Source organism: Aedes aegypti, chromosome 3 (genome assembly GCF_002204515.2).
Source record: "Aedes aegypti strain LVP_AGWG chromosome 3, AaegL5.0 Primary Assembly, whole genome shotgun sequence".
NCBI classification, from domain to species: Eukaryota; Metazoa; Arthropoda; class Insecta; order Diptera; family Culicidae; genus Aedes; species Aedes aegypti.
In genome coordinates this window covers 229073025-229099156 of record NC_035109.1, presented here as the reverse complement: position 1 = coordinate 229099156, position 26132 = coordinate 229073025, and the positions used below count along the sequence as shown (strand labels likewise).

The 26132-nt window shown below is 36.8% G+C and overlaps 1 protein-coding gene across 5 annotated transcripts in view; it reads right to left on the bottom strand.

The window, feature by feature from the left end:
* The window catches only part of LOC5578483, a 389689-nt gene extending 364092 nt beyond the window's left edge, over nucleotides 1-25597 (bottom strand). The window contains exons 1-2 of one of the 5 annotated variants that reach the window (XM_021849424.1): nucleotides 25201-25597; nucleotides 14215-15754 (exon numbers count right to left, since the gene is read on the bottom strand). In XM_021849424.1, coding sequence (XP_021705116.1) covers nucleotides 14215-14271 — 57 coding nt within the window. In that variant the 5' untranslated portion in view covers nucleotides 14272-15754; nucleotides 25201-25597. The other 4 variants (XM_021849425.1, XM_021849427.1, XM_021849426.1 and 1 more) reach the window with 4 other exon arrangements.
* Between the last annotated feature and the right edge of the window lie 535 nt (nucleotides 25598-26132).

Below are 26132 nucleotides of genomic sequence, written 5' to 3'. Positions count from 1 at the left end.
AAGGAATTTTTCATTACGAAAAGATCCTGAACGGACCGGGAATCGAACCCAGATACCTTCAGCATGTTTTTGCTTTGTAGCCGTGGTCTCTAACTACTCGGCAAAAGAATGCCAATGAGCTCTTCAACACTAATACTGTACTTTTCTCCTGACTGTTAATCAATAAATAACTCAAAGTATAGTGAATAATTCAACCTAATAAAACAATTGCCCATCTCAAAATCCCACTATCCTCCGTCTTAGAATTCAGCTCCTCGGGTGCAGACTAGTGTCCCGTCCGTAATCATTTATTAATACCATGAAAAATTCACCATTTCTAAAGCAAAGGGGCAAAGTTGCTCACACTCTGCGTCTAAATATTGCAAGTCGGCTTGAACAGACCGGGCAGCAGCAGTCGGACCAAACCGGAAGCAACCGAAAGACGCTAGGGCACGTTGGAATGAGAAATGTTTTGTAGTGGGCCTTCATCCATCCTTGCTACATACTCTGATGTATCCCGTCCAAAGAAAGCGTCGCAGAGAAGAGGCTCAAGTCCAAGGGTAATAAATACATAAAATCAGGACGGTACGGCTTCTCGGTCGGGTTCTATTCTAGGTGCGTGCGGAAAGGCATTGTGGGCATGTTAGTGGATTGCGGGTAAACCGATGCTCCTGAAGGGAATGTCTGTCTGTGCTTTCGCTTAGGCAGAGTTTCGATCAAAGCTTTTCGGGGGATTTTCTTAACAAGGATTAATGATAATTGCGTGGACTTTGAGGGCAGCATCCGTGGTTGGAAATTTGATAAAGAAGTATAACGTGGAATTTGAAATAATTAAGGACCATACTGTTGGATGGGTTTCTAATTAAATTTAGAAATAAATTCCATAGATGTGTTGAGGTCCTGCTTAGATGATGGTTTCTCTACAGATCTGATCTGTAGGAAACCATTATCTAAGCAAGACCTCAACATGTCTAGGGAATTTATTTCAAAATTTCATTAGATAGTCATTCAAGACGGTACTAAAGATGGCTGCTATTGCCCCTTCCAATTATTTGCAACAAGAATTGTTAAAAGTTCGAAATAAATGGATAAATACAATTTACAATTATTATGTTATTTACTCTCCCGTGCAAAAGTTTGGGATTGCCACTAAAAATTTGCGGATGTTTTTTTTTTTGAATTGTGCTGTTTTTCCCCGAATGCCGGCTCTCCGAATGTCAATTCCCCGAATGACCCGTTTCCCCGAAAATAGATGTGGCGCACAATGATGGTTTTAATAACTATGTGACGAACTAGAAAGCAAGAAAAGCAATTGAAAGAAAAAGATATTTCTGGAACGAACACATATTGCCAAAATGTTGAGGGCTGTGAAACTCCAAAGAACCGCCATATTTTTGTGAAAATGTTTCATTATCAAGGCAATGAGCAAAGTAGACTTTGCAAATATTTTCATAAAAACTTCTCAGAGGAATCTTTAAAAAAATCTAAGGACTCTCTGAATATTTTTTTTTTGTTTTTGCAAAAGCTCAGATTATTCCTGAAGGAGTCCCTGAAGAAATGCCTGAAGGCTTCCCTGAAGGAATTACAGCAGAATCACTGGAGAAATTCCTGTAGTAATTCTTGGAAGAATGTTTGAAGGAATTCCTGTAAGAATTCCTGTAGGAATCTCTACAGTTATTCTTGGAGAAATCCCTGAAGGGATTCCTGAAGAAATCCTTGGAGGAATTCCTATAGGAACTCCTTGAAGAATCCCTGGAGGAATTCATGCAGAATCCCTGAAAGAATTCCTGGAGGCATCTCTAACAGAATTCCTTGAGGAATCCCTGGAAGAATTTCTGAAGGACCCCTGAAGGAAATTCTGGAGGAATCCATGGAGTAATTCCTGGAGAAACCCCTGGAGGAATTCCTGGAAATATCCCTGCAGGAATTCTTGGAGGATTTTTTGGAGGAATTCCTGGAGGAATTCCTGCAGAATTCCTGGAGGGATTCCTGCAGAATCCCTGGAGGAATTCCTGCAGAACCCCTGGAGGAATCCCTGGAGGATTCCCTGGAGAAATTCCGGGAGGATTCCCTGGAAAAGTGCATGGAGGAATTGCTAGAAGAATCTCTAGAGTAATTCCTGGAGGATTTCCTGGAGAAATTTCTGGAGGATTTCCTGGAGAAATTTATGGATAAATCCCTAGACGAATCCCTAGAGGAATTCCTGGAGAAATCCCTGGAGGAATCCCCTGGAGGAATCCCTAAAGTAATTCCTGGAGGAATCTCTAAAGGAATTCTTTGGGGAACTTCTGAAGGAATTCCTGAAGAAATTTCTGGAGGAATTCCTGGAGAAATTCTCTGAATAAATTCATTTCTGAAGGAGTTCATGCAGGAAACCCTGAAGGAATCCCTGATGGGATTCCTGAAGGAATTTCTGGATTAATCTTTTAAGGTTTTTTTTGGAGAATTCTTTGAAGGAATTCTTTGTAGAATTCCTGAATGAATTCTTAAATGACTTCTTTGAAGAATCCTGAAGGAATTCCTGAAGGAATTTCTAGAAGAATCTCTGAAGGAATTCCTTGAAAAATGCTTGAAGGAATTCCTGGATACATTCCTGATGGAATTCCTGGAAAACTTTTTGTAGATATCTTACAAGGAATTCCTAAAAAAATCCCTGGAGATGTTCCTGGATAAATCTCTGGTGAAGTTCCTGAAGGAATCTCTGAAACAATATCTTGATAATCCATGAGCGAATTCCTGGAAGTATTCCCGTGGGATTTCCTGAAGGAATCTTTAAAGGAATTCTTTGATAAATTTTTGGAGGAATCCCTGAACAAGTTTCTCGAGGATTCTTCAAAGGAATTGCTGGAAGAATCCCTTGAGGAATTTCCAAAAGAAAGACTTGAGGAATATTTGGTAAAACATTTGTTATTTATTTTGGCCTTCGATAGCCTTTCATTATACGTCAATTAGACTGACAGCCCTACTTTCATCCAAATCAAATGACGCATTTCATTCCATCGCGAACTTACGTCCACGGAATATTGATGCAAAACGGTTTCTCAGCGCCACAAAGACTGGCAGCCAGCGTGTGCGTTTCAATCGCCGCTGCCATTCAATGCAAACATCTTGACCAGTGCATCGAAGACGAAGTAAAAACTCGCAAAACAAATGAAGTGATAATTTTCACTTAATTGTACCTCATAAAACATTCGGTCCAAATTGGAAACCGACCGAATGGCAACCCATCCGTGCCAGCTGGGCTAATGTTGGCTGCCGACCAATGTATTGCAATAATGTAGTAAGATTCGCCCCGAAGATGACGCATCATTGGCACTGGCAATACAAGGTGAAATGAAATTTACTGTTGAAAGTAATAACATTTTTATTAGGGCGATGTTTCCCGGGAGAACGCTTCTGCCACCAGACTGACGTGACTCATTTTATCTGTGTTACTTCGTTTATTTGAAGTAAAATTGCGGAAGATATATTTCTTTGGGGCCGTAAACGAGTTCATACTGGAGCATAAAAGTTTGATATCCCGGGATTGTGAGATGAGTGAGAAGACGCGTGTTTTAATCTCGCAATTTCCTTAATCGAAGGCAGTTGAATCTTGCTGGAGAACAGTAAAAAGGGCAAAAATGCAACCAACAGTAGGGTGATTAAATGCGATAGAAAAACTGTTCTTTTATTCGTCACATGAACAGAATATTTTGTTTTTTCATTATAAAACCTGCAAAAGAAGTTCACCTAAAAACTGATTAACCATGAGCTGAGTTTGAACAGTAGCTGTTACCCTAATTACCACTTTCCTTGAATCAAGTCGTCACTCAGTCATCTCGAAAACACAACCCTGTGCAACAGTATTCAAGCTTCAATAGCATTCAAGCCTATTGAAGCAACGGAAGCTGAAGAAGCCAAACAGCAGACGAATGAAATCGCATAAGCAGCAAATTATGATTGGCTGACGAATGGGACAACAACGGCCATCAACACGAACGACGACGAGGTCACTTCAAGTGCTGGCACTCGAGAAAAGCGTCGAACGAACGAGCTGTCGAGAGTTTTCTGGAGCACCCACTTTCGGTGTTGAAGTTTTCTTCGGGAGGGGACAACAACCAAGACGGAACTGTGAAGAAAATCGGACAGGCCGTGTGACGAAGGCGAATCGGGTAAACAAGACGGCTGAAATGTGATGAAATGTTTTATAGATGTCGAAGTTGGTACAAACATCATATAGGGCGGTTGAAGTATAAATTCTAGACTTATATGTGGGAAGGACGAAGTAGCTTTTAGGATCCGATACTTCTTCAATCAGGCACAAGTTCAGTTCTACGGGATATAGACAATTTTCACCATCAACAATAAGATCATACATAAATGAATAACTGAATTTAGTACTATATCATTGGATTCCACTAGAGTGTGTATCCTGTGGCAGTTGCGCGAATTTCGACCTCAAGTGCAGCGGTCAGCTGGATGCCTTTCGTGGGTATTTGAAAATGAAATCTTACGGAGGCTTATTGTTGTGCAATATTCTTCCCTTACTGGGAATCCACACTACCAGTCAAAATAATTTTAACTGGAGTGTGATATGCTACAATCCAGAACAGCATCTGGAGATCATCATTTTTATTTTCGTTTTCAACACGTTGAGATGATTAAAAAAAAAATCAAGATTTTTTGGGTTACAGTAGAAAAAAGACTAGGAATCTGAAGTTAGTCACTTCGTTGAGCTCGATGTGTAAAAATATGGATAAATCACGCATTGAGTGTGTTATTAGCATCAGTGTATTATATATATATTATATATATTGAATGATTTCTATCTATCATATCCAATCCTGACATATATCGTTAGTACATTCATAATCCAGAATACATCTAAAATGCACACAAAACAAATCATCTTCATTATCCTCCCGTGGATTATCGCAAAATTACATCAAACAAGCCAAAAATGTGCCTAACACATCTAGCCACACACTCCCATCGTTTCGCCCGTTTTTATTTCGGATATAATGGAATGAAAGTGGATCCACCCAATCCCCGTGCACCTGTTCGTTCGCTAGTTCGGAACGATGGAAAAGGCCCCGAAGGAAAACCCCCATCGAAGGGAACCGAACGCAGAGAAATTAATCGCGATTTTTTGTCGGTCGTTTCTCCACCGCATTGTCGCTGTCGCTTGTTTACGGTACAGTTAATGGATTGAACATCCCATGGCACAAATTGCCTGCCCATTCCCGTTGTTGTATCTCTGTGGAAGGCGATTTAGGGATGGTCGATACATTTGAGAAAATTTTGAGATGAATTCATTGCTGACGATGGATTCGCACAGTTCAATATCGAAAGAAAACGAGTTCAACAGTATTCAAACTGTTCATCTCATTTTAAATGCATTTCAAAGGTGACATCCCTAGCACCCCATGAATGATCATTATCATCATCTGTCTGTTCCACAGCCTGTGGCGAATCTATCGAAGAAGTGCGCTACTATGGTTGAAAAGACGTAGAGAACGCAAGCTGGGGGCTCGTAGATTTTTGTTGTGATTTTTGGCGAATCATTTCGAAGGTCATTATAGCGTTTCTTTTGTTGTTATTGCTTCCGTTGCTTTTAGCTACTTTTCTCGCCCGAGCCATAATTTGGCTGCCTTGGCGTTCGTACGTGAGTCTGCGGAGCGCAGTTAAGCCACATATACCTCTGCAGATTTACTATTCGGTGGAGGTTTGGGGTGTGTTTGTTGCATGCTATGGTAACATGTGAAAAAAAAACTCGAATCTATAAGACGAAAGTCGTTCAACGATATTGCTGCCAAGAATTGCTGTCTGGTATGGTAGCCTATTGAAACAGCATCTGAATGCGATACAAATAGACGAGCGCTGAGATGGACTGTGGATTGAGCTAACCAGTGGCTTGGAGCGTACCTAATCGTTTCTGCTGTCAGTTACTAATAGTTTCGAACTGAAGAACCAGTTACCAAAAACGGTTGATTGACTCAGGTTTTCAATTTTGATCCACAAAAACATCGATTATGATTCCTAGACTACATGCAATACAAACTAGCTGTTGATTTTTGACATAAAATAGTATTTTTATAAACAATTACAGTGATATGAAAATTAAAAAAATTGAATAACTCCCCTATCAGCAGCATAATTTATACACCACAAAAAACAATAATTAAATTACTATATCACCTCTTTTGAATATTTTTCCGCTTGTTTTTCATATGTATTCAAAAACTTTTTTATTTTACAAATTTTGAAGATATTATTTTATAAATATGTCCAAAGTCACACAAACTGACAGTACCGTGCAATGTCATTAACATGAATAAAGCATAATTTCAATGCTGGAATATTGCGTGGCATTGATAGTATACTGAATTTAATGATAATATGTTTTTTTTATATACCGCAATATTAAGACAATGGAAGAGCTTCAGATTTATGTTAACAAAATGTATGTTTGATTTCAAAATTCACTTTTCTACCTCACTATACTCAAGATAAAGGAAATTACAATATTTAGGTTTTGGACACTGAAATACGATTCAAATTGCAGCACCGTGCATAGGTTCTCCATAATAGGACGGATACTCTATAATTGAATACAGTTATAAATGGATATCGAGTGAGTTACGTTCAATTTCAAAACAATTTTTTCCGTTGCTGCTCATTTGTATGGAGAGCATTATTCTTCTTTATCTTTGTGGAACTTGCACTTAAAGGGGAACTAATGCTGCTATTCGCTTCAGTGTTTCACAGTTATTCATTTAGCGATGTTTTGCTTAAATCTCCTTTTCGTATTCGAAAAGACTAGATCAAACCTTGATTAGACCAGTGTGTCACTGCACCACGTCACCGTCATCGAATCACTAAAAAGATTTGAAAATTTGAAATTTCTCTTGAAATTCTTACATGGATTTCATCTAGAATCCTTTCAGGGATACCTCCATAGTTTCCTTAATTTCTCCATGGAGTCATTTTGAAGGGCCTACAAAGTTTCTTATATGAAACCATCCATGGTTTCATGCGAGAATTCTCAATAGATTATTCCAGCGATATTTCAACAAATACTACCAGGAACTCAAGAAATTTCTTGAATATTTTCAAGTATTTTATATGGAAGAAAATCCTCCTCAAATTTTCGTTACAATTTTTTTTAGAACATTGTTTTAATATTTGTCCAAAAATTTTCCTAGTATTTCTTTAGGTTATCTTTTTTACAAAAATGTGTTCCCAAAAATAAACTGATCAAGTATTCATCTGGAGATACTTTCAAGAATACCACCCGTGATTCCACTACTTTATGAAAGTACTTGTTTGTCAATGGAATTCTCTAGTTCTCCAGAACTTATTTATGAAATTATTGCAATAAATTTTAAAAGGATTGGTTCCAAGAATTTAACTATGAATTTTGTTTTCATTTTTGTATGTCGTATAGTAGGCAAGATGCTGCTGGAAGCCCAGAGAGTTATCATTACGGGAAGTTCCTATAAACACATCTTCTAACTGTAGAATTGATTATAAAATTGAGTATTTCTTACATCACTACTGGTCATAAACCTATACAACGTTCTACAATGAATCTTTAATTTGAATATCAATTTAATGTCAACATGAAGTATCCGATCGTGTTTCATTTAAAGTAAATATTTTATGAGTTTGTAATGAATCCTCAGAATAGAGTATCGATTCGTTGTCGCTTATACCATGCATATGCTGTGGCATTGTATTACGAACTTAACTCAATGAAATTCATTCATCCAATGCGTTTAAATAGAACAAATTCCGCTGTCCCTGGCATCACAAACAATGAAAACATAAGCAATAAGTGTTGAAATTGACCACCAACAAATAACATTGTAGAATATCCATTATCAACAACGTCAATTGTCCGCATAAGCTTCCAGCTGTGTCACGCTTCAGTAAAACATTTTCCCACCTGTCCCAACGTTGTTATCAGTTTCAATGTATCACATCATTTGTCGCTCACAGTTATTTGCATTTGGATTTTTTTTGTGTTCGTTCTTTCTTCCGAAAACCCCAGCCGTTACACGCAAACACGTGGACGCGTTGAAGTTTTTCGATTTTTGTTTGCTTTCGCTCATCATATGTTTATTTGCTTTTGTTCGTGTGGCAAATGCGAAAATATGAATCGTTCGCTTGTCAGTGGCAGTCAACAGTCAGTTCTGCGGCAAATCGACCATATTCATCCATATGCTCTCAACCGTGTGTGTCTGTGTGTAACACAGTAAAAAAATGTTATGCATTAATCGGACGTAAGTGAATTCGAGATGGATGAACAACATTCCACTCAAACCGTAATCGGATTGTCGAAAATTCCAAGAAACCCATTTCTAGTAGCAACATAACAGTTGTATCAACACTCTTCCTTTAGCGAGAAGAGATGGCACGATCAAATTTTGCTAGTCTTCTATTTTTAACTCATTGTAGGTTTAGAGATGTTATTGTACATGCAGCTTAAATGACATGAAATTCCAATTTATTTTTTTCTGTGTGCTGTGCAATGAGGCGGACGCTTTTTCTCCGGAGAATGTTATCAATGGCAATTGGCCAGCCCATTACAATGTCCACTATTCATTGCGGATTATTTTCCTGCGTCCAACTGCTGGTTACAACATGTGATGATTGAAAACAGATGAGTCAACAAATGGGGCGATTGTTGCGGATGAAAATGTTTCGGAAGCGATGTTTTTTATGCTTGTTTCATGAATCGTGAAATGAATTGTTTTCTGTGTGAAATTTTCCACGGCGATTACCCGCTTCAATTGGTGCAGAAGCTGTTGACGGTGATAGATTTTTCATTGGACACTTGCCACTATGGAGTATAAAAAGCGCACGTCAAATCTGTTACAATTTATGCCATCTCTATTAGGTGGAGAATGAATTTTCCAGCTGTGAAGTTGAATATGAAAAATATGCAACATTAAAAATATACATTGTTAATAACATATTAGTGATTCGGAGAATTGTTTCCAAGAATTTTAGATGCTTTTATCGTTACAAATAGTTTAAGCAATAAAACCAAGCCTCTCAGTTCTACAAAAAACATTAGTTTTCAGTTCGTTTTTTATGCTTGAGCTGACATCGGATTCAGGGTAACTTCTGCGTCGATGAGTCGTCGATGTTTTGTAGGGGTAACGCGTCCTGTCTAGTGAACATGGAGTCGTGAGGTCGATTCTACCCGAGCAGATGTGTAACTTTTTCGTAAATTTCACATTAATTTGTCCATTTAATCCAATTGCAAAGTATATGTAATGCTTAGGTTTTCGGTAGTTGTTCAAACTTCAAATCGGCTGGTGGCCGTAAACCACGAATCATAATTAAAAAGTATACCTGAACTGGCAAATATAAGCAATTTCTTAAGACTTTTATTAGGTTGACTTTATCAAAATTAGTCTAACTAATATTAAAGCTTTGGAAAAAGCTAAACTTATGTTTTTTTCTATATAAAGTAGCCTGATATCAATGCTCATTCACTGGACGAATCTGGATATATATGAATAACTTCAGAATTTCTTTAAAAACTACATCTTGTTTGACCTACTTGTTTCAAAACAAACTGCCCCACTAATGCCTCACAACACAATTAATATCAATAAGCAGCATTTGTATTCGAACTGCCCACAGCGTTGACCACCCATCTTATGGATTGCCGCGGTCGGTTACAAACAACCAAATACATTCCGATTCCCAACATACTTCATGTAGACACACAGTCATTCTTGATACGAACGCTATCAATCATCTTAAGTGGTTACCGAACAACACGCGGATCGCTACCGATGCATACCGGGATTCGCATTGATTTGCTAAACCACACACATCCCTTGGGCAGCGTCGCACTAAGAGATATTTTGATAATCTAACAGGTCAAAAGTATTTTGAAGCGTTTTCGCATTTTAAAAACGATTTTAAATTGATGAATCATGCGAGACTGACACGCTTAAAACTAACCGGTATCTCTAAACGGAATTTACTTTAAACTTACAAAAATAACAATAATCTGTATTCTTCTCTATACTGACATAGTTTTTCTTCTTTCTGAAGCTTGATGTCGTTTTGACATTATGAACGATTTATAATTGAGAAACATTCAAAACGATGGTCGTTCATACAATACGTCACACCAACTAAAGGAAATTGTAATTATGAACATAATTGAATCAGACTCGTATTGATATTCTTAACCTGTAGTTGGCAAAAAGCCTTTTGGCACCATACTTTCGATTTAAAATTGTCAATATATAACAGACACCAAGAATATTAGTGCTTTCGCATGACAGTGAACGCTTCATAATTCGATATTGAAGAAACTATTGAGTAAGGTAGGTATCGAATTATGGAACACAAAATCAGTATAACTGCGTTTCAAGGGACCTTCGCGGTAGCCATAAAAGTAGCGATAACCATAAATTTTACTATGGTTCTCTAACTCGATATCGAGAAATGAAATACAGTAGTTTCTCGATTTTATCATTGCTCGTTCTAATGTCACTCTCGATTTTAGCACGGTTTTTTGTCAGTTTTATCACGCCACAATAATAGGGTGATATTCAAAACTGATAAGGCACTTTTACAGTGTTTGTAAAAACGAAATACTGAAACAATGAAAGCACCACGGAAGATGAACTAACCAGTGAATATCCGATCTCAAATTTCCAGGTTTCTCCCGGTTATTTCCCGGTATTTAAAATAAAATCAGGTCGTACATAAGAATATACAGAATTGGTAATTTGCATTTTTTTGATTTCAAACAACCGATTGTAATTATGTCTTTTCGACATGTGATTCCTAAAGTAATCAATAACAACGTTTTACAGACTAAGATTGAATTAAAGCGAACCAGTTATGGCTACAGTGGTTCCCTATTTGGTCATATGTGTTTTCTCGAAAACTTTCACATCTTGAATATTTTTGAATGTTTTAACATCAAGATTTATTTGATATCAAACTACTAAAATACAAGGAATGATTTAAAATTTGAAAATAATAGAATTATCACGTATGGCGAAATAGGGAACCATTATGTCCATAACTGGTACACCTACCCTATCTTTCATATCTTTGGATAGATTCAGAAATTATGATGACAAAAATGATTTTTAAAGCAAAAAAAACATCAACATCATGTTAAAATCTGCAAAAATCTGAACACATATTTTTGATACGTGTTTTTTTCCTTACTTTTATTTGTTAGTCACTCCGTGCACTTGGCCACTACTATACCGAGTATCATTTACAGAATCTATTTATAGTTCTTATTGCTATTTCTCTCATACCGAGCAGGTAGCACTCTCTGTCGTTGGTCCAAACCAAATCCATATCGAAGTCCATTGGTGTGCGGTGGTTCATTTTGCCATGTTTATGTGTCGTGTGAGGCAACAGGCTACAAAGAGGGTCAGTGTGTCTCAGTCACCATTCAATACTGACGACGGATGGATGTGTTCTTCCCCAATACACGGTCCTTCGTGATTTACGTGTTTGAAGTAAGTTCTAGGTACCCCGAACTTTTGCAGAAGTCGAAAAATGCAATATTTATGTATGACCATAATAACTTCCGAAGTCGTAAAAAAAATCCTAATAAGGATTAAATTCATGATCGCCCAAGAACATCGCTAGCAAAAAAATGGTGATTGCTAGCTTAAACAGTTTCTGACAATTTATAAAAATAAAATGCGTATTGAAAATAATCTGTACATTGAGGGGCTAATATACTTCAAATAATCAATTATTTCGATTTTTCTGATTGTCATGTATTGAGTATGAGAGACTTAAAAATTTGCGCCAAATGATCCACTTGCCCCACCATGGTGGGGTAAGTTGATCACCAATAAAAAAAAGTCTGTTCTCAAAACAAATTTGATGTAACTATGTATAGTAAGAATGATATTACTCTCGTTCTTATCATTAGTGCTAGTAATGGTACATTTTAATACTTTAAAATTAAAAAAAAAAACAATCTTTATTTGATCAGAATATATTAAAAATTATGTATACATTAGTTTACACTACATCACACAACAAAAAAAAAAACATTGTAACTAGAAAATTTTGGAGAAAATTCATCCATTTATACACATAATTTATACAGAAGTATTGTAGAATTATTCCTAACGATGTTTTCGAAAAACATTCGTAGTTTGAACAATAATTTTCATTTATTTTTGAATAACAAACTGAAATCTTTTCATTATATTTATTAATATGTTTGTATCATCTGTCTAGAATAATTTATATGGTCAAATAAGGTACGATAATATGGTTTCAATTGGAGATTTAGTATATTTTGCTCTTTTGAAACTCAGCTTAGACAAACCACGAAAAGTTTCGTGTGAGTTTTGAAACTATTATTATTTTATATTTTTTCATACCAGAAAGGTTAAAAAAACTTTTACGTGGATTAATTCAAATTCTCTATGATCAATTTGAAAAATTTAAGCTGGGAATGAAACAAATATAAAGGAAAACAATATTTGCGAATATTAAAACTTATTAAAATTCTCATAAGCAGTCTACCAATAAATAATAATAATACTTGATCCACTTACCCCACCCCATTAAAAAGTAGGGGTAAGTGTACCATGTACAATATATCTTTAATTATTTTAAAAAATCACATATTTTTCATTGTGCTTCATTCATTTAGAACTGAAATACTCACCATGTGTCGAAAAAACTAATAGAAATCGATTTTAGACAGAGATTCAATGGATTTTTGATTGATGGAAAACAATTTTGAAATTAATTAATTTTTGCAGCTAACAAGTTTGTTTGTGTTAGTGTACGTGTAGTAGTAGTTTTGCAATAGTATCAGTGTGAACGTAAGAATATAACCGAAAACGTTCATCATATTCAAGTATTTATGCTTAATATAGATGAATGATCCACTTACCCCACTGATACACTTCCCCCATAGTACCTTATATTTACTGAGAACAATAAACAGCTAAAATTTAAAAACTTTATACTGATTTTGAGTTGACGCAGCGTTAAGAAAAAGTGAAAATCGATTAGGTTTAAGGAATCATCGTTATCAAGAACAATTTGCCTAGCCATCTGGATGAAGCCTAGCCTCATTTGCGCCGATGATTTAAAAATATTCATTCCATTTAGGTGTTTTGTATGCATTTTGTTCTAAAGGTCAATGTACAGATTAGATTCGCTGGTTGGACCACGACTGCCTTCCAACTAACAAATCCTAATCCCGTTAGTTGGTACGACTGACACCTAGTAAAAATGCTTCAGACTCACGCATCTGGAGAGCAAATCATCACGAAACGCACATACATATGCCATTTATTCTATATATGAAGACTTCAATTCGACGGCGATCAGACGTCAAAGTCAATTTGACATCTACTTTTGGCATTCGAGTGCATTTTAGTTAGGATTTTGCCCAACCATCGAGTTATTCCATGTAGCGGGGCCCCAACGAGCGAATTCCCACTGTATTGAAATGCAATGTAGTGTCTTGAATTTAATACAATCAATTTTGAATAGCGGATAAGAGCAGATGTCATACATTGATCATGTTGTGTGAATGGTACGTAAATATACCTCGATAGAGAACTATCCTTTACTTACCATACTAAAGAAGTTATCTCAAAAGTTAATGCCATGTTTGGAATGGTTAGATGGATTGAACAGTAATTCGATGATCCCTACACAACAATATCTCGCTATATTCGATTAGTTCGTTCGACCATTGAGTATGTTGGGATAGTTTGGGAGCCAAGTTTGTTTGATTTGCACTTCAAACCCTTATGTGGAGATATGCTCGTTGGAATTGATTTACTAAAATTAGTAGAATAACACTGATGAAGGTATGAAGGTAGAACAGGTTTGAGATTGATATTTTGTGCAAATGCCTATCAATAAATCAAATCTAATCTAAATCGTTTAAAACTCTTCATATGCTTACATACAAAATATTATTTCCAAATCCGAATGAATTTTGAATATAACTTTGGTCAGCTAGATTCCCAGAATTCCCCTTAGTGCGTCGATTGCGTTCGTTTCCAGGAGCCACTCACAACAGTGGGAAGCTAGAGATTACCATCAGTTTCATCGCCTGCCTCACATATTTAGTAGAAATCCTAGAATCTAACACAGTTATACCCCGTAGTACTATTTTGGCAGATTGGGTCTTAGCAGCAATTAATCAAAGTTACGAAAGTAAAAAGCCTGTAACGGAATAGGGGGAAGTCGAATTAATGGGGCACCAACCTTTTTGCCGTCTCGGAACTTGACGGATCCCTCGATAATTGAGCTAATATCCACCATTTTTCTTCCGCTGCTTTCCGAAGACTACGCAGTTTCGTTCAACTTTCCGGTGAGGTAAAAAAAAAACACAAAGTTGGCACTTATGTTACGTTTCACACTTTCCTCCGCTCGTCGTTTTGGCTACTTTCGCATTCATGCACACGCCTCGGTTTCCCTTGATTATCAATTAATTTAGCACTTCCAATCAGCAGAAACGAATAATCGGATCAACTTTGGCACACTTTTTTCTCTCTTTGCTTCACCGGTATGTACGCGTAGTGATTTTTTATTCATCCGACGAACGATTTTGACGACGATTGAACGTTTTTTGCACTGTTTCGGGATTGAGGAATGATACGGTCAGCCACGAGCTGCCCCGAATCTATCAATCACATTCATCTCACGGCGCTTCACAATGTCGAACTTTTGCCCGGCCGCGGTGATTGTTTCGAAATGATTACCACTCGATTTTGTATGGGGGAGGGAGGACACATCCAACGGATCAAGCGCGGAATATTTTATTGGCGTTGTTTTATTTTTCTTCTCATTACCCACTACCAACAATTCCCCGCCTAGATACTGTTTCTAGCCCCGATGGAGCTCACTCTCACTCACTCAGTTTCACTTGTTTGGTTTTTAATTAAACGGGAGCATTGCTTCGGAATAAATGTTTTCCGATATAGTCCGGGTCCAGACATCGTCAATTTTAAATGAGCCACAATTAATTATTCATCGCAGTCCGAAACACGGTCGCCATGTACCATAGCGGTCACATCAAGAGCCCGATGCAGGTCCTCACATCGAACCTGACGATGCGTGAAATTCCTCCTGAAGGCCCGAAAAACCGACGAAATCTGCGAGCTCAATTTCCGGTGGCGATGTTCTTTTTTTGGCTGTTTATTTCTGCCTGTAATTTCTCCCGACGAGATTGGAGAACTGTCGGTTTTGTTGCTGGGATTTTGTGGTTTACTTCCGCCCGGATGGCGCGATTCCGGGGGAACTCGGCGTCTTCTTCATTGCTTCATGACGGCCGGCGCCGTCCCAGTGAAGAGTTTTAATTTCGCCAATCCGGTGATTAATGCCGCATGCGAAATGGACACGGTTTTTTTTATTCTGTGACTTTAATTCTACCGTTATGTCCGACAGACTGAGAGTAGCTCACCTGACCAGGGAAGCCAAACAAGCAACAACGGTAACCAACAAGACACATTCACACGACACACCTATTAAAAGCACACTTTGGAACGACTTGTTGTTTTATCTTCTGGATTTAAGCTCGTTGACATGTTTTCACTAATTTTCTTTTGGCTATTCACTTGGGTGGGACGTTTTCATTGATTCACTTGATGTTGGAAGTTTTCATAGCCACTTCATGGTGGTTGCTGCTAGTTCATTACGATTGCATTACGTAACATATTTTTTTGTGTGTTTATTTGGCACTAACTGTTACACTTATTGTTCCGCTGAATGCGGGGATTTGATTTCCTTTGTTTTCACTCAACGCCTGTAAATTCGGTCAAATTTGGTACAACGAAACGTAAACATTATGCGTGCACTGACGTTGATTTTATTGAGCTGAATTATAAAACATTTTCTGAGCGAAAACAAATCTGACGCCAAATATTTGAATTGGGCTATTGGGTAGCGTGCGTGAACATGTTTTCATTCAACGTGGAAGGATTGCTGATAATACAAGGTTGTGGCCTGTTTAAGATTATTTTTTTGAATCAAAAACATTTATGAGTAGGTTACAATTTTCATTAATGGTACTTATTTTAAAATAAGTACACCTATTTTGAGAATATCTGAACAACTAAATAAGTTCCAATAAAAAAGAGCCATCACATTAAGCCATTATTCGATCTCGAAACATTAAACCAGATTTTAAATGCTGTATCCGACATACATGTGTACATCCACATGGCTTATCATGCTCATGTATATGGAAAAACGTAGAATTCAAAGCATAGACTATCTAGTGCCTACCACACGATATACTCATACAAAAATGGTAATTTTGGTGAAGAATCTTCTGTGGAAGTGGTCATTAGAATACTTAGCTGAGGAACAGGCTTTGTCCCAGTTGGAACGTAACGTCAAAAAGAAGAATTATGTCTAGCGGTCAACATTTTTTTCAATCTCACCCGTTAGGGGTACCGGGGGCAGTATGGACACCCGGGGCAGAATGGACACCCCCTGTATCTTTGCATAAGCGAATACTTTTACACTTTAAATGCAAACAATATTTCAGTTGCCTGTCGGAGGAGTAAATTATCCACTGAAATTTCAGAAAAAATGTTCAAAACATTGATTTTAAATAGAAAAATTGAGCATGTTTTTATTTGGTTCGAAAATTATAACATTCACACCTCACCAAATAAGGTTTCAGAGGCAAATGACTGCAAGTTGACCGATAATGTAGCGCTTGATTGAATCTTCAATTATTTATGCTATATTCAAAAATAGCGTAGATTTTTTTCTGGTACTTCAAGACATTTAAAAACTTATATAAAAATTTCTCATACTGTTGGGGCAATATGGACACCGCCCAGTAAACACAAACTCGTATACGATAGCGCATAAGAGTACAAATGTGGAGGCGATATACGTACATGCGCCACAAGGCTGCATGCAAGATGTACGTATATCGCCTCCACATTTGTACTCTTATATCCTATCATAAACGATGGTGTGTTTACTGGGCGGGTGACAAAGTAGAGCTGACACTTCAAAGAGAAAAAAATATAACTTCAAATACAAAATTATCCAAAAATATTTAGCATTCAATGCAATGATTATGAAGCGGAACCACAAATCAGTTGAAAATCGTCAATTCTTGATTAAAACTAACTTGGAGGCAATATTGAAAGCATCTCTACGAAAAATGTCGTAAATTGGTTTTAATCATGTTTCCAGTGGCACAGTGACCTGTCACTATGGTTTCCTGAATATGAACTTCATTTTTCGAGGTTTTGAGAACGATCGCGGGACAATTTTCCTATAAACATTAGGGTGTCCATACTGCCCCATGGGGTGTCCACTTTGCCCCGCTAGCTTGATGGCGACTACTAAATATAAGCTTTTTTTAAACCTATTTTTGAAAACAAAATATTTTTTTCCCAATTACGCAACCATGTTTAACAAATACTTAAGAACTCTAAAAAGCATACTGCACATAAAAAACAGGATAATATTCATGTCCTCACACTCAAAATAGGCAAATTCCTTAGGGTGTCCATACTGCCCCGTGTCCCCCTATACAATTTAATTTTATTTTTTTAAACAAAAATAACTATTATGAGGGAAAAGATAAAAAGATCGTAAAATTTTGTATTCTTTAGTAAATAAATAATATATTTTAAATATGTTTTTAAAAAATTAATGCACATGAGACCCAGGAGGAAATTTTGCAAAGGTTTTAATATTTTCTAAGTGTTAGATTTCAATGGCCTTCAATGAAATGTCAAAAGAACTTAAGTGGATTTGGAGTCCCAAGGGATTTCTTAAAGATTCTTAGAACGTTCACAGATGTTCCAGCGTTTCTCGAAGTACAGTATAGTATTTTTGATGATCCAACAATTCCAACTAACTTTCATGAACATCAACTTTCTCGGCCAATCGATATTTCAAGTTTTATCATCACTGACTTGAAATAAAATAGGAGTCCATAAAACTATAATAGAACCAAAGGAATGAGTAACTATAAAAAACCTGAGAAAATTGAGAGAATTTCCCAATTGTCATTCGCTGTAACAATCATGATTTGCAGCACGTCATGAAAGCCTGTGTATCGTATACTTGTACAACTCTAATTAGATCGGGGGAATAGCAGTGGGGAAACCTATCTGAACACATCTAAACAAGCTCCAAACCTGGATATTCGGGGTTTAATGGTGCCATTTATGGTGCAAGTGAAATAAAACACCTACCCCCAATGGTGAACAAGCAACAAAAATGGAATTTATCATCGCTCTGGCTCTCTTTGGGCTTTTGTTCGCTGCTGTTATTTATCAAGGTTGTTACAATTTGTGGAACATCGCCGATCATGGACCGATACAGAGGAGATGTTTTTCTTCGCTTGCTTTGATCGTGATTATAAACCAAAGGAGAACGAATTCTGCAATGCCTGGTAACTATATCGATCATGAGATATCAACATGTTTTCAGGAAATTCGCTGGAACTCTTAAAAGGTTTTCAGCATTTTCCAAGTGATTTTAATGGAATTCCTGTACATCAAAAAAGAGCATTCGAGGCTCCCATTTCAAGCTTCATGTACGAGGGTTTGCGATAAATTGAGAATTATTCAATAATCTCTGATAACACATTGAGATAACCTGTTATCCTTCTGTTACTCAAACTTTTTTTTCACTATCTGAAATCGACCGAAGTTCATTTTCAGCAATTAAATCATTGAAACTAGTGGTGAAGTCGTGGCAATAGTAGAAAATACAATCATCATCAGGCACTTACTCATGCGAGGAATGCTTTTAATTGAAAATGATGGAGTTTCATCCCCTAAGCGCGTTAGCATATTTACGGCTACTTCTTCTTCTTCTTAACTCTGGTCGCGACTGACAAACTGTCTGTCGCGCTGTGAAGGGCTAGTGTCATTGACTATATGCTTTAACGGCATACTTATATTCATATTCCTTCTGATAATCTAATTTTGACAACTTCCACGAAAAAAAATGGGGTTTCTATGTAACATTGCCGTAACGAATGACCCTTGCTCAGACAATCAGGTTAAAGTGACGCTAATAACGAAGCTAAGTAGCATTGGTAGCTGAATAATAGTTTATTCAGCTTAAAAAAACTGACAACAAATCTTCGAACTGTTAAGTGGTATACCTATGAGTAGATGAAAAACCTAATTTAGTACTATACCATTTAATTCCACTAGAGTTTGTATCCTTTGACAGATACGCCTATTTCAAGCTAAACTGTAAGACCGTCTTCAGTGTCGTGTACTAGACTCGACTTTTCTAGTACACGACACTGAAGACGACCTTACAGTTGAAGTCTAAATACGCGTATCTGTCAAATGATACAATCTCCGGTGGAATTAAATGGTAAAGTATTAATTCGGTTTTTCATCTACTTAAATAAACTGCTTTAGGGCCGATTACTTCACCTTCGCTTAAGCCGTAAACCACGTTTACCCATATGATTAAACTAGGTTTAGGACCTAGGCGGGGGTGAAGAAATCGGCCCTTAGCTGAATAAGCTGTTGTCCACCTAGCAATGTTACTAGGGGTGAAACTTGAACCAACCTCAAAAAAGAATATCGAAATCGGGAATATCATTATTCCCGGCCTCGCCCATTTTGTTTCTGTTTCTTGAAAATGGGAGAGGAAATCTCGACGAAGTACTTATATAACGATAAAGCTTAATTTCCTACAAGCCTGACGTAGAGAAATATTAGCATTGCATAATGTATACTTGTAGAGTAAGGTGCGGCATCTTTTTCGAAAGTTCTTGTGCTCTTCTGAATTCAAATCACCTAAAAAGAGAAATCTCAGATTGATCCAAAAGTATTGAGATTTAGAGGTGGCACAAGTGACTTGAAGGTGAATTTTCAAATTATAAAATATGACCTTCTAAAGTATTCATAAGTTGCTGTTTTCAACCATTTTTTAAGCTTTGAGCATCATTTTCTTCAAAATTAAAATTCCAGGGGAGCTCGACGTTTGTCAAAAATCAAGTTTGTCAAAAATCAAAACTAGTCTTGGCTAAAAGTAGTTTTTAACAATGTTTTCTTCTTTTTGCTATAAAAATCATAACTTCATGAATACTCAACCGATTCCAAATATTTCCAAATGCTTTTGATGCTAATTAAGCAGTTTTTAAACTATGTACACATTGCATTTAATTTGATTGAGTTATTGGAAAAAGGCTACCCAAAACATGTTTTTTTAATTGAAATATTATTTTTTATTGTTTTTTTTTGCCAGAAATTACAAGCATGTTTACTACATTTTTACTATTCAATTGAAACAAACATAATTAATGCATGAACTAAGTCAAAATGGCTCTTGAATTAAATGTGTTGTATATACAGATTATAATCAACTAAATAAGTTTCATAAGCATGTGAAAAGATTAGAAATTGGTGTGAAGTTATGGTCAAACATGAATACATTTGTTTTACCAAAGATAGTAAAAATATGATAAAAATTATTTTTAACTCAAACCATTTTTATTTAAGACAAATTTGATTCAAACTTTTCATAAATTTAATTTCAAAGATAATGATGCTAAGAAGTTATAAAATGGTTGAGAAATAACAAACATATAAAGAATTTACTGTAGGTCATATTTTATTACTTGAAAATTCACGGTCAAGTCGCTAATGTCACCTTTCAATCTTAATATTTTTGGCTCAAACTTTGAGGTTTCTCTTTTTATGTGATTTAAAACCAGAACAGCACACGAATATTTGGTTTCCAGAACTTTAGAAAAATAAGCCACACCCTAATGTTGAGTCTTATACAGTAGTACCTCGATACAACGTAACTCGATTTTTATGTTCGTTACTTTATAACGTTATACCGGTTCCGAGTCATTTGGCCGTATGCCGTTTGGCCGAAAGTGAAAACAATAATTAGCTGCATTTTAATGAATTTCAAAGAGCAGTTCATTCTTAAAGAAGGATAAATCTTCATTTATGTACAGCTTTTTAGTGTTAGTCCAAAAAAAAAAAAACAGACATCTGCTAGCGGTAATAGCTGCTGGCATAAGTTTTCACATTACGTTTGAAGTCAGCTTTTTATTCGTACTTCTGTAGCACCGGTTTATGCCTTAATTCCAATAACTATGAAAAATATTCAAAAACGAAAGAACACCCTATGGTCAAAAGAAGGAGAAATCGCTTATGAAAAATTAGGCAAGTGTTAGTGTTGATTAGTTATTTGGCCACACTTATGAATCCTACACAGAAGGCAAAATACATTGCGCCGAAACGTCGGAAAATAGAAAATCACTGTTTTCCTTTGATTTCTTGAAACTGGATGCCAAACCAAAGCGAAGAAAACTACTAAACAGTCGATAAATGAAGCCTACACATCAGCGCTGAAAAAAAAGATTATTTTTTGTTCGTAGTTCGGCCAAATTCCATTCAGCCAAACGATGCGTTCGGCCAAACGATCCATTCGATCTAATGGCATTCGGCCAAATGGCGTTCGGCCAGACGGTATTCGGCCAAACGGCATTCGGCCAATTGGCCGGACACCCGTTATACCGAAGCAACGGGTATTTCTTATGAGAAAATTAATCTAAAATTGATGTTAGTCGCCAAGCAGACGTTTTCAATTTTTATTACAATTTTGTTTCGCTATTTTCTACTGTTTTATATTTTTCTTCTTTGATTTTTTGTAGTTAATGTCTCTTTCAGAACAGATCCTATTTCACAGCGAGCTAGAAGTTACTGGAGTAATTCTTAAATTAATAAAGTAATCCGGAAAAAAAATCTTTGAAGGAACCCTTGAATTCTAAGGGGAATTTGAAAGAAATACCTATATGAGACTTTTCAGGAACCCCAAAAAAAATACTTAGCAGTAAATGAACATTCCTAATGCATTGGTAAATTCGACAAATGCGTTGATGGACAAATTACCGCACGAGTCCTGAAAACAATTATGAAGGAAGCAATATTAAAAATTCAAAAATGTTATCATGCGCAATTTATTCAGCAATTCAGAGTAAAAACTAAAGCAAATCCTCTTGATATTTCTTTAAATATTTCAAGAATTATTTTGCCAAGAATTATTTAAAAATCTTTAAAAGAATTCATGAGGAAATCATTGGACAACTCCGTTAGAGATAAGAAATATCTTTGCATAGTTTTCCATAGAAATGCTTTTTAGTAGAATCATTTGTGGTATTCTGGGAGAATTCCTTAGAAAACTTAGGTTTCTCGAACGGATTTTGGAGGAATCCCTAAATAAATTTGTGAAATGAAAAAATCCATGGAAAATCTCTGGAAGCATACTTTAAGAATTCCTTGGATAAATCACTGGAAGAACCCATTGAGAACTTTCTTTAAAAAATTCTGGTGGAATCAATAAAGACTTTCTTTTCACATAGAATTCTTGAACAAATTCAGTGCTACGTGACTTTGGATATCTCCGGCAGAAAATCTGAATGAAATTACTGAAGATATTTTATTAGGATAGATTTTCAGGTTTCTGAACGAATACCTGCATGACTTTTGAAATATTTCCTAGAGTATTTCACAAATAATTACAGGAGTTTTCTTAAAAGGGCCACTGAAAGAGACCATGAAAAATCGCTAAAACAATTTATGAATGAATCTCTAGACAAATTCCTGCAGAAACTCCGGGAACAATTTATAGGTATCGTAGCCAGGATTGCTTATAGAATCAAAGTAGAATCCACTTAAAATCATATAGAAATTCCTTGATGAGAATCTTGATCAGAGGTTTGTTTGAACAATTTTTTGGTGGAATTCCAGAAGAATTTTCTGATCTTAGGTCAATACTGGCTGAATGTTAATAGGAATTTTTGAAGGAATCCCTGAAACCACTTTGAAAAAAATCTGTTCAAATCCCATTTCTGAAGCAATTCTCAATAGGAGGAGAGTTACTAACTGGGGTTTTTGGGGGATCTCTGTCGGAACTATTTTAGGGCTACCTAGTAAAATATTTAAAGATATTCTTTGAACAATGCCTGGAACATCCCAAGAATCCTTATAATATTTTATTTGGAAAGACTCCATAGAGAAATTATTAATGGCATCTCTCGAGGTACTCTAAAAATGAAGTTAAAATCTGGGAAGAAACTCCAGAAGGCACATCAAATTTTTGGGAAACTCGTTTGAAAAATTATGTGAAGAATTCCTAAAACATAACTTAAAGATTTCTTTGAACACTTTTCGGAAAAATATCATTTTTTTTAGCTGAATTCTTTATTCACGTACAAAATGGGTGACATACACACATCTGAGTTCTACTTAGTATTTTTAAATGCCAAGTCTAAATCAATAATTTTTATCTCCGACAAGAAAACACAATGTAGGTGTAAAGTATCGAAAGTAAACCAATCAATCAATAGTTAATAAAGTTTACATAGAAAATAAGAGTAGCAGACTTGGTTCCAGTGGAAGCGTAAAAGTTTCAAAGAACAATGATGTTTTCAATACGAATGTACAGCAATGAAAAAATGTGAGTTTTAATATTAATCATTTAACCTATAGCTAATTAGCTAGCTCACTTAATATCGATTTATTGAAATTCAGTAATAGTAAACGCTTTTACTGACTTGGTTTGGTTGGTGGTTGAATCTACAAGATTTTTTTGTTTAGTTTTTGAGTCATGTATACAATAAAAACTACAAAAATAAAAAGGAGTCAAAATGAGCGTTTCGTTATATCATGTTAAAAATAACGTTATAAAGAGGTTACATTATATTGAGGTATGTACTGTACACAATTGCAGAAATGAACGTGATTTTTATTCCATTTTATTTTTATTTTTTTTTTCTTAACATAACGCCTTTACCAGGACAGATCATGCATATTAGTTTAACGTTCTATGAGCTTTCCCGTAATTAGATATTTTTTAAAACTTTTACATTTATGTATCGTGTATAAGCACAATAATACTAGAGGAAGACAAATAATTTGCCTTTCAAAAAGACCCTGGTCCATCAAAGAATCGAACCCAGATCCAATATGGTTTTGCTGCATAGCAGTCAACGTTGACGCAGGGCTGAAAAAGACCATTGTGATTGTGACCATAAAGTGATTGTAAATTTAATGGGTACCTCCATCATATTCCAAAATTTTACTCTCAACATTAAGCAGAATTTTCAAAAAATATTTTTACTAAATTCTGAGATGAGAGTGGCAATAATCCTTTGACTACTCTTCTTTTCTACCAAAAAAAAAAATTACAGAACATAACGGAAAAATCTAGGACCTATTTATTGATATTATCAAATAAAGGTTTGGTATACCATTCAGTATCGCATAGATTTGAAATTGCTTGCTTGACTCCGTTATTTTTCTATTGAGTTTTGATAAGGGATAAGGGAAAATGTTTTCCAATTTGATATTCCTCAATTTTAATTAAAAATCCTTCCAATAGTCGATCATCGCAATTTGTCCACCGAGCATTCCAAAGCATCCATCCTGTGTTCTTCCACTGTGCTCACTTGTGTGCCATTTTCTTCATTGTGCACCTGTGCTGTGTTTTTCCAGCACTCGCTTCATATTAATTAATTTGCTGGGAATTCTCCTTTTTGCGATCGAACACAAATGCTCCCTTTTGCACCCTCGAGATTCAATTATTGCTCTTCACAATCTATTCCACATGGTTCTACTACATGGAAAACTGTTTTCTACCACCCACCGCCCAAACGTCACAAATCATCGTTCAGAAGTGGAAACCTCGGATTACCTATATCTTCGTACACAACGGTAAGTATTTTCGGCAATTTATTCAATATCTCATCTCTTCGCATACCTCCAATCACACAATAGTCCAACAAAGCTAAACTGAAGAAACATGAATAAATAAATTTCAATTCACACCGCCAACAACTTTTCGATTTTTCGACTTCCTCATGCCGGCTGAGTGGTGGATCAGTGGTACAACATAATACAACTCAATTCAGGCACTTTGAGCACCGCACAGTCACTTCTAACCCCTCGCTTCCAAGAATCTTCACGTCCTTTGAAGCTCTCATATGCACACGTTTCCCGCTCAGACAAATTCCTGTTCGCGATATTTTCGCAACGTGCAAAACGTTGGAATATTATTAAATCTCGCATTTCGGAAATGCTGCTTCTCCCCTCGATTCGATTATCGCGAGACACAATTGGGTGGCGAAAACCCACACCGAACAAGAATCTTCACATTGTTCCGAGGTTTTCACAGTGCTCTGAAAGGGGGTGGGTGGTAGATTGCACCATCATGCACTTGTTCTGCTACCTATTCTTCACCGTCTGGAGATGCGACAGCTTCAGCGAACACTCCGGCTTAGCCCAGGCTCATTCTCACTCAGCACAAAAGCACAAAAATACAACCGGAAATCCGCACACTATCTTCCGGAACTGGTTGGCCACCCCCGCGACAGAGCCACCCTACGTGAAACTCGTTTGCAATTCCGGACTCCGGTCGCGCCCGACACCCCCTTCTAATGTGAATGTCCTGGCGCTCTAGCCTGGAAGTTGGTTTTCACATACGTTGCCGATTGCTGAATTGAGGAGGAAAATCGCCACCAGAGAGAACCGCTAATTGAACGAAGGGACGACGAAAAACGCGTAACGAAATCCCCGTCGTGTACGCACTGCTTCACGGCTGAACGCGAACTAAACAACAATACCACTGGGTCATGTTGCGCATGTTGGGCCAAAAGAACGAACGACGATCGGATGCATCGATGGGAGAGCTGCGAGAGCATAGCCGGTTACCAACTGTGTGCAGCATAAAAAAGAATGTCTTCGGGTTGGTAGCAGCGAGAGAGCGGCAAAGCAGCATGACGAAGTTGCGTGAGAGAGCGCGAGCTGAAACTGACAGCATACACCTCAATCTGGGGATTTTGTATGAATGAAATGAACATCGACTAGGGAGCGCGAATACGGGCACGTGCGAAAGGGAGTGGGAGTTTGAACGGCTTGTTTTGGTTCATTTTGGAGTGCCTGGCCGGTGCGAATGAAACATGTGGTCCACAGATGACACCACGCGCCGGTTATCGAGGGTGATTTATGCTGCGAGATGCACTGAGAGAAACTTGAAAATGGCTGTGAGCTGCATGCTGAAGGTGGATTGGTTTTAGGTGAACCGAAGTGGAATAATGTTCCTTGGACATCTGACGGCGAATAGGGAAAACTGAAGATTCGAATGCTTCCGAAGCCAACGGG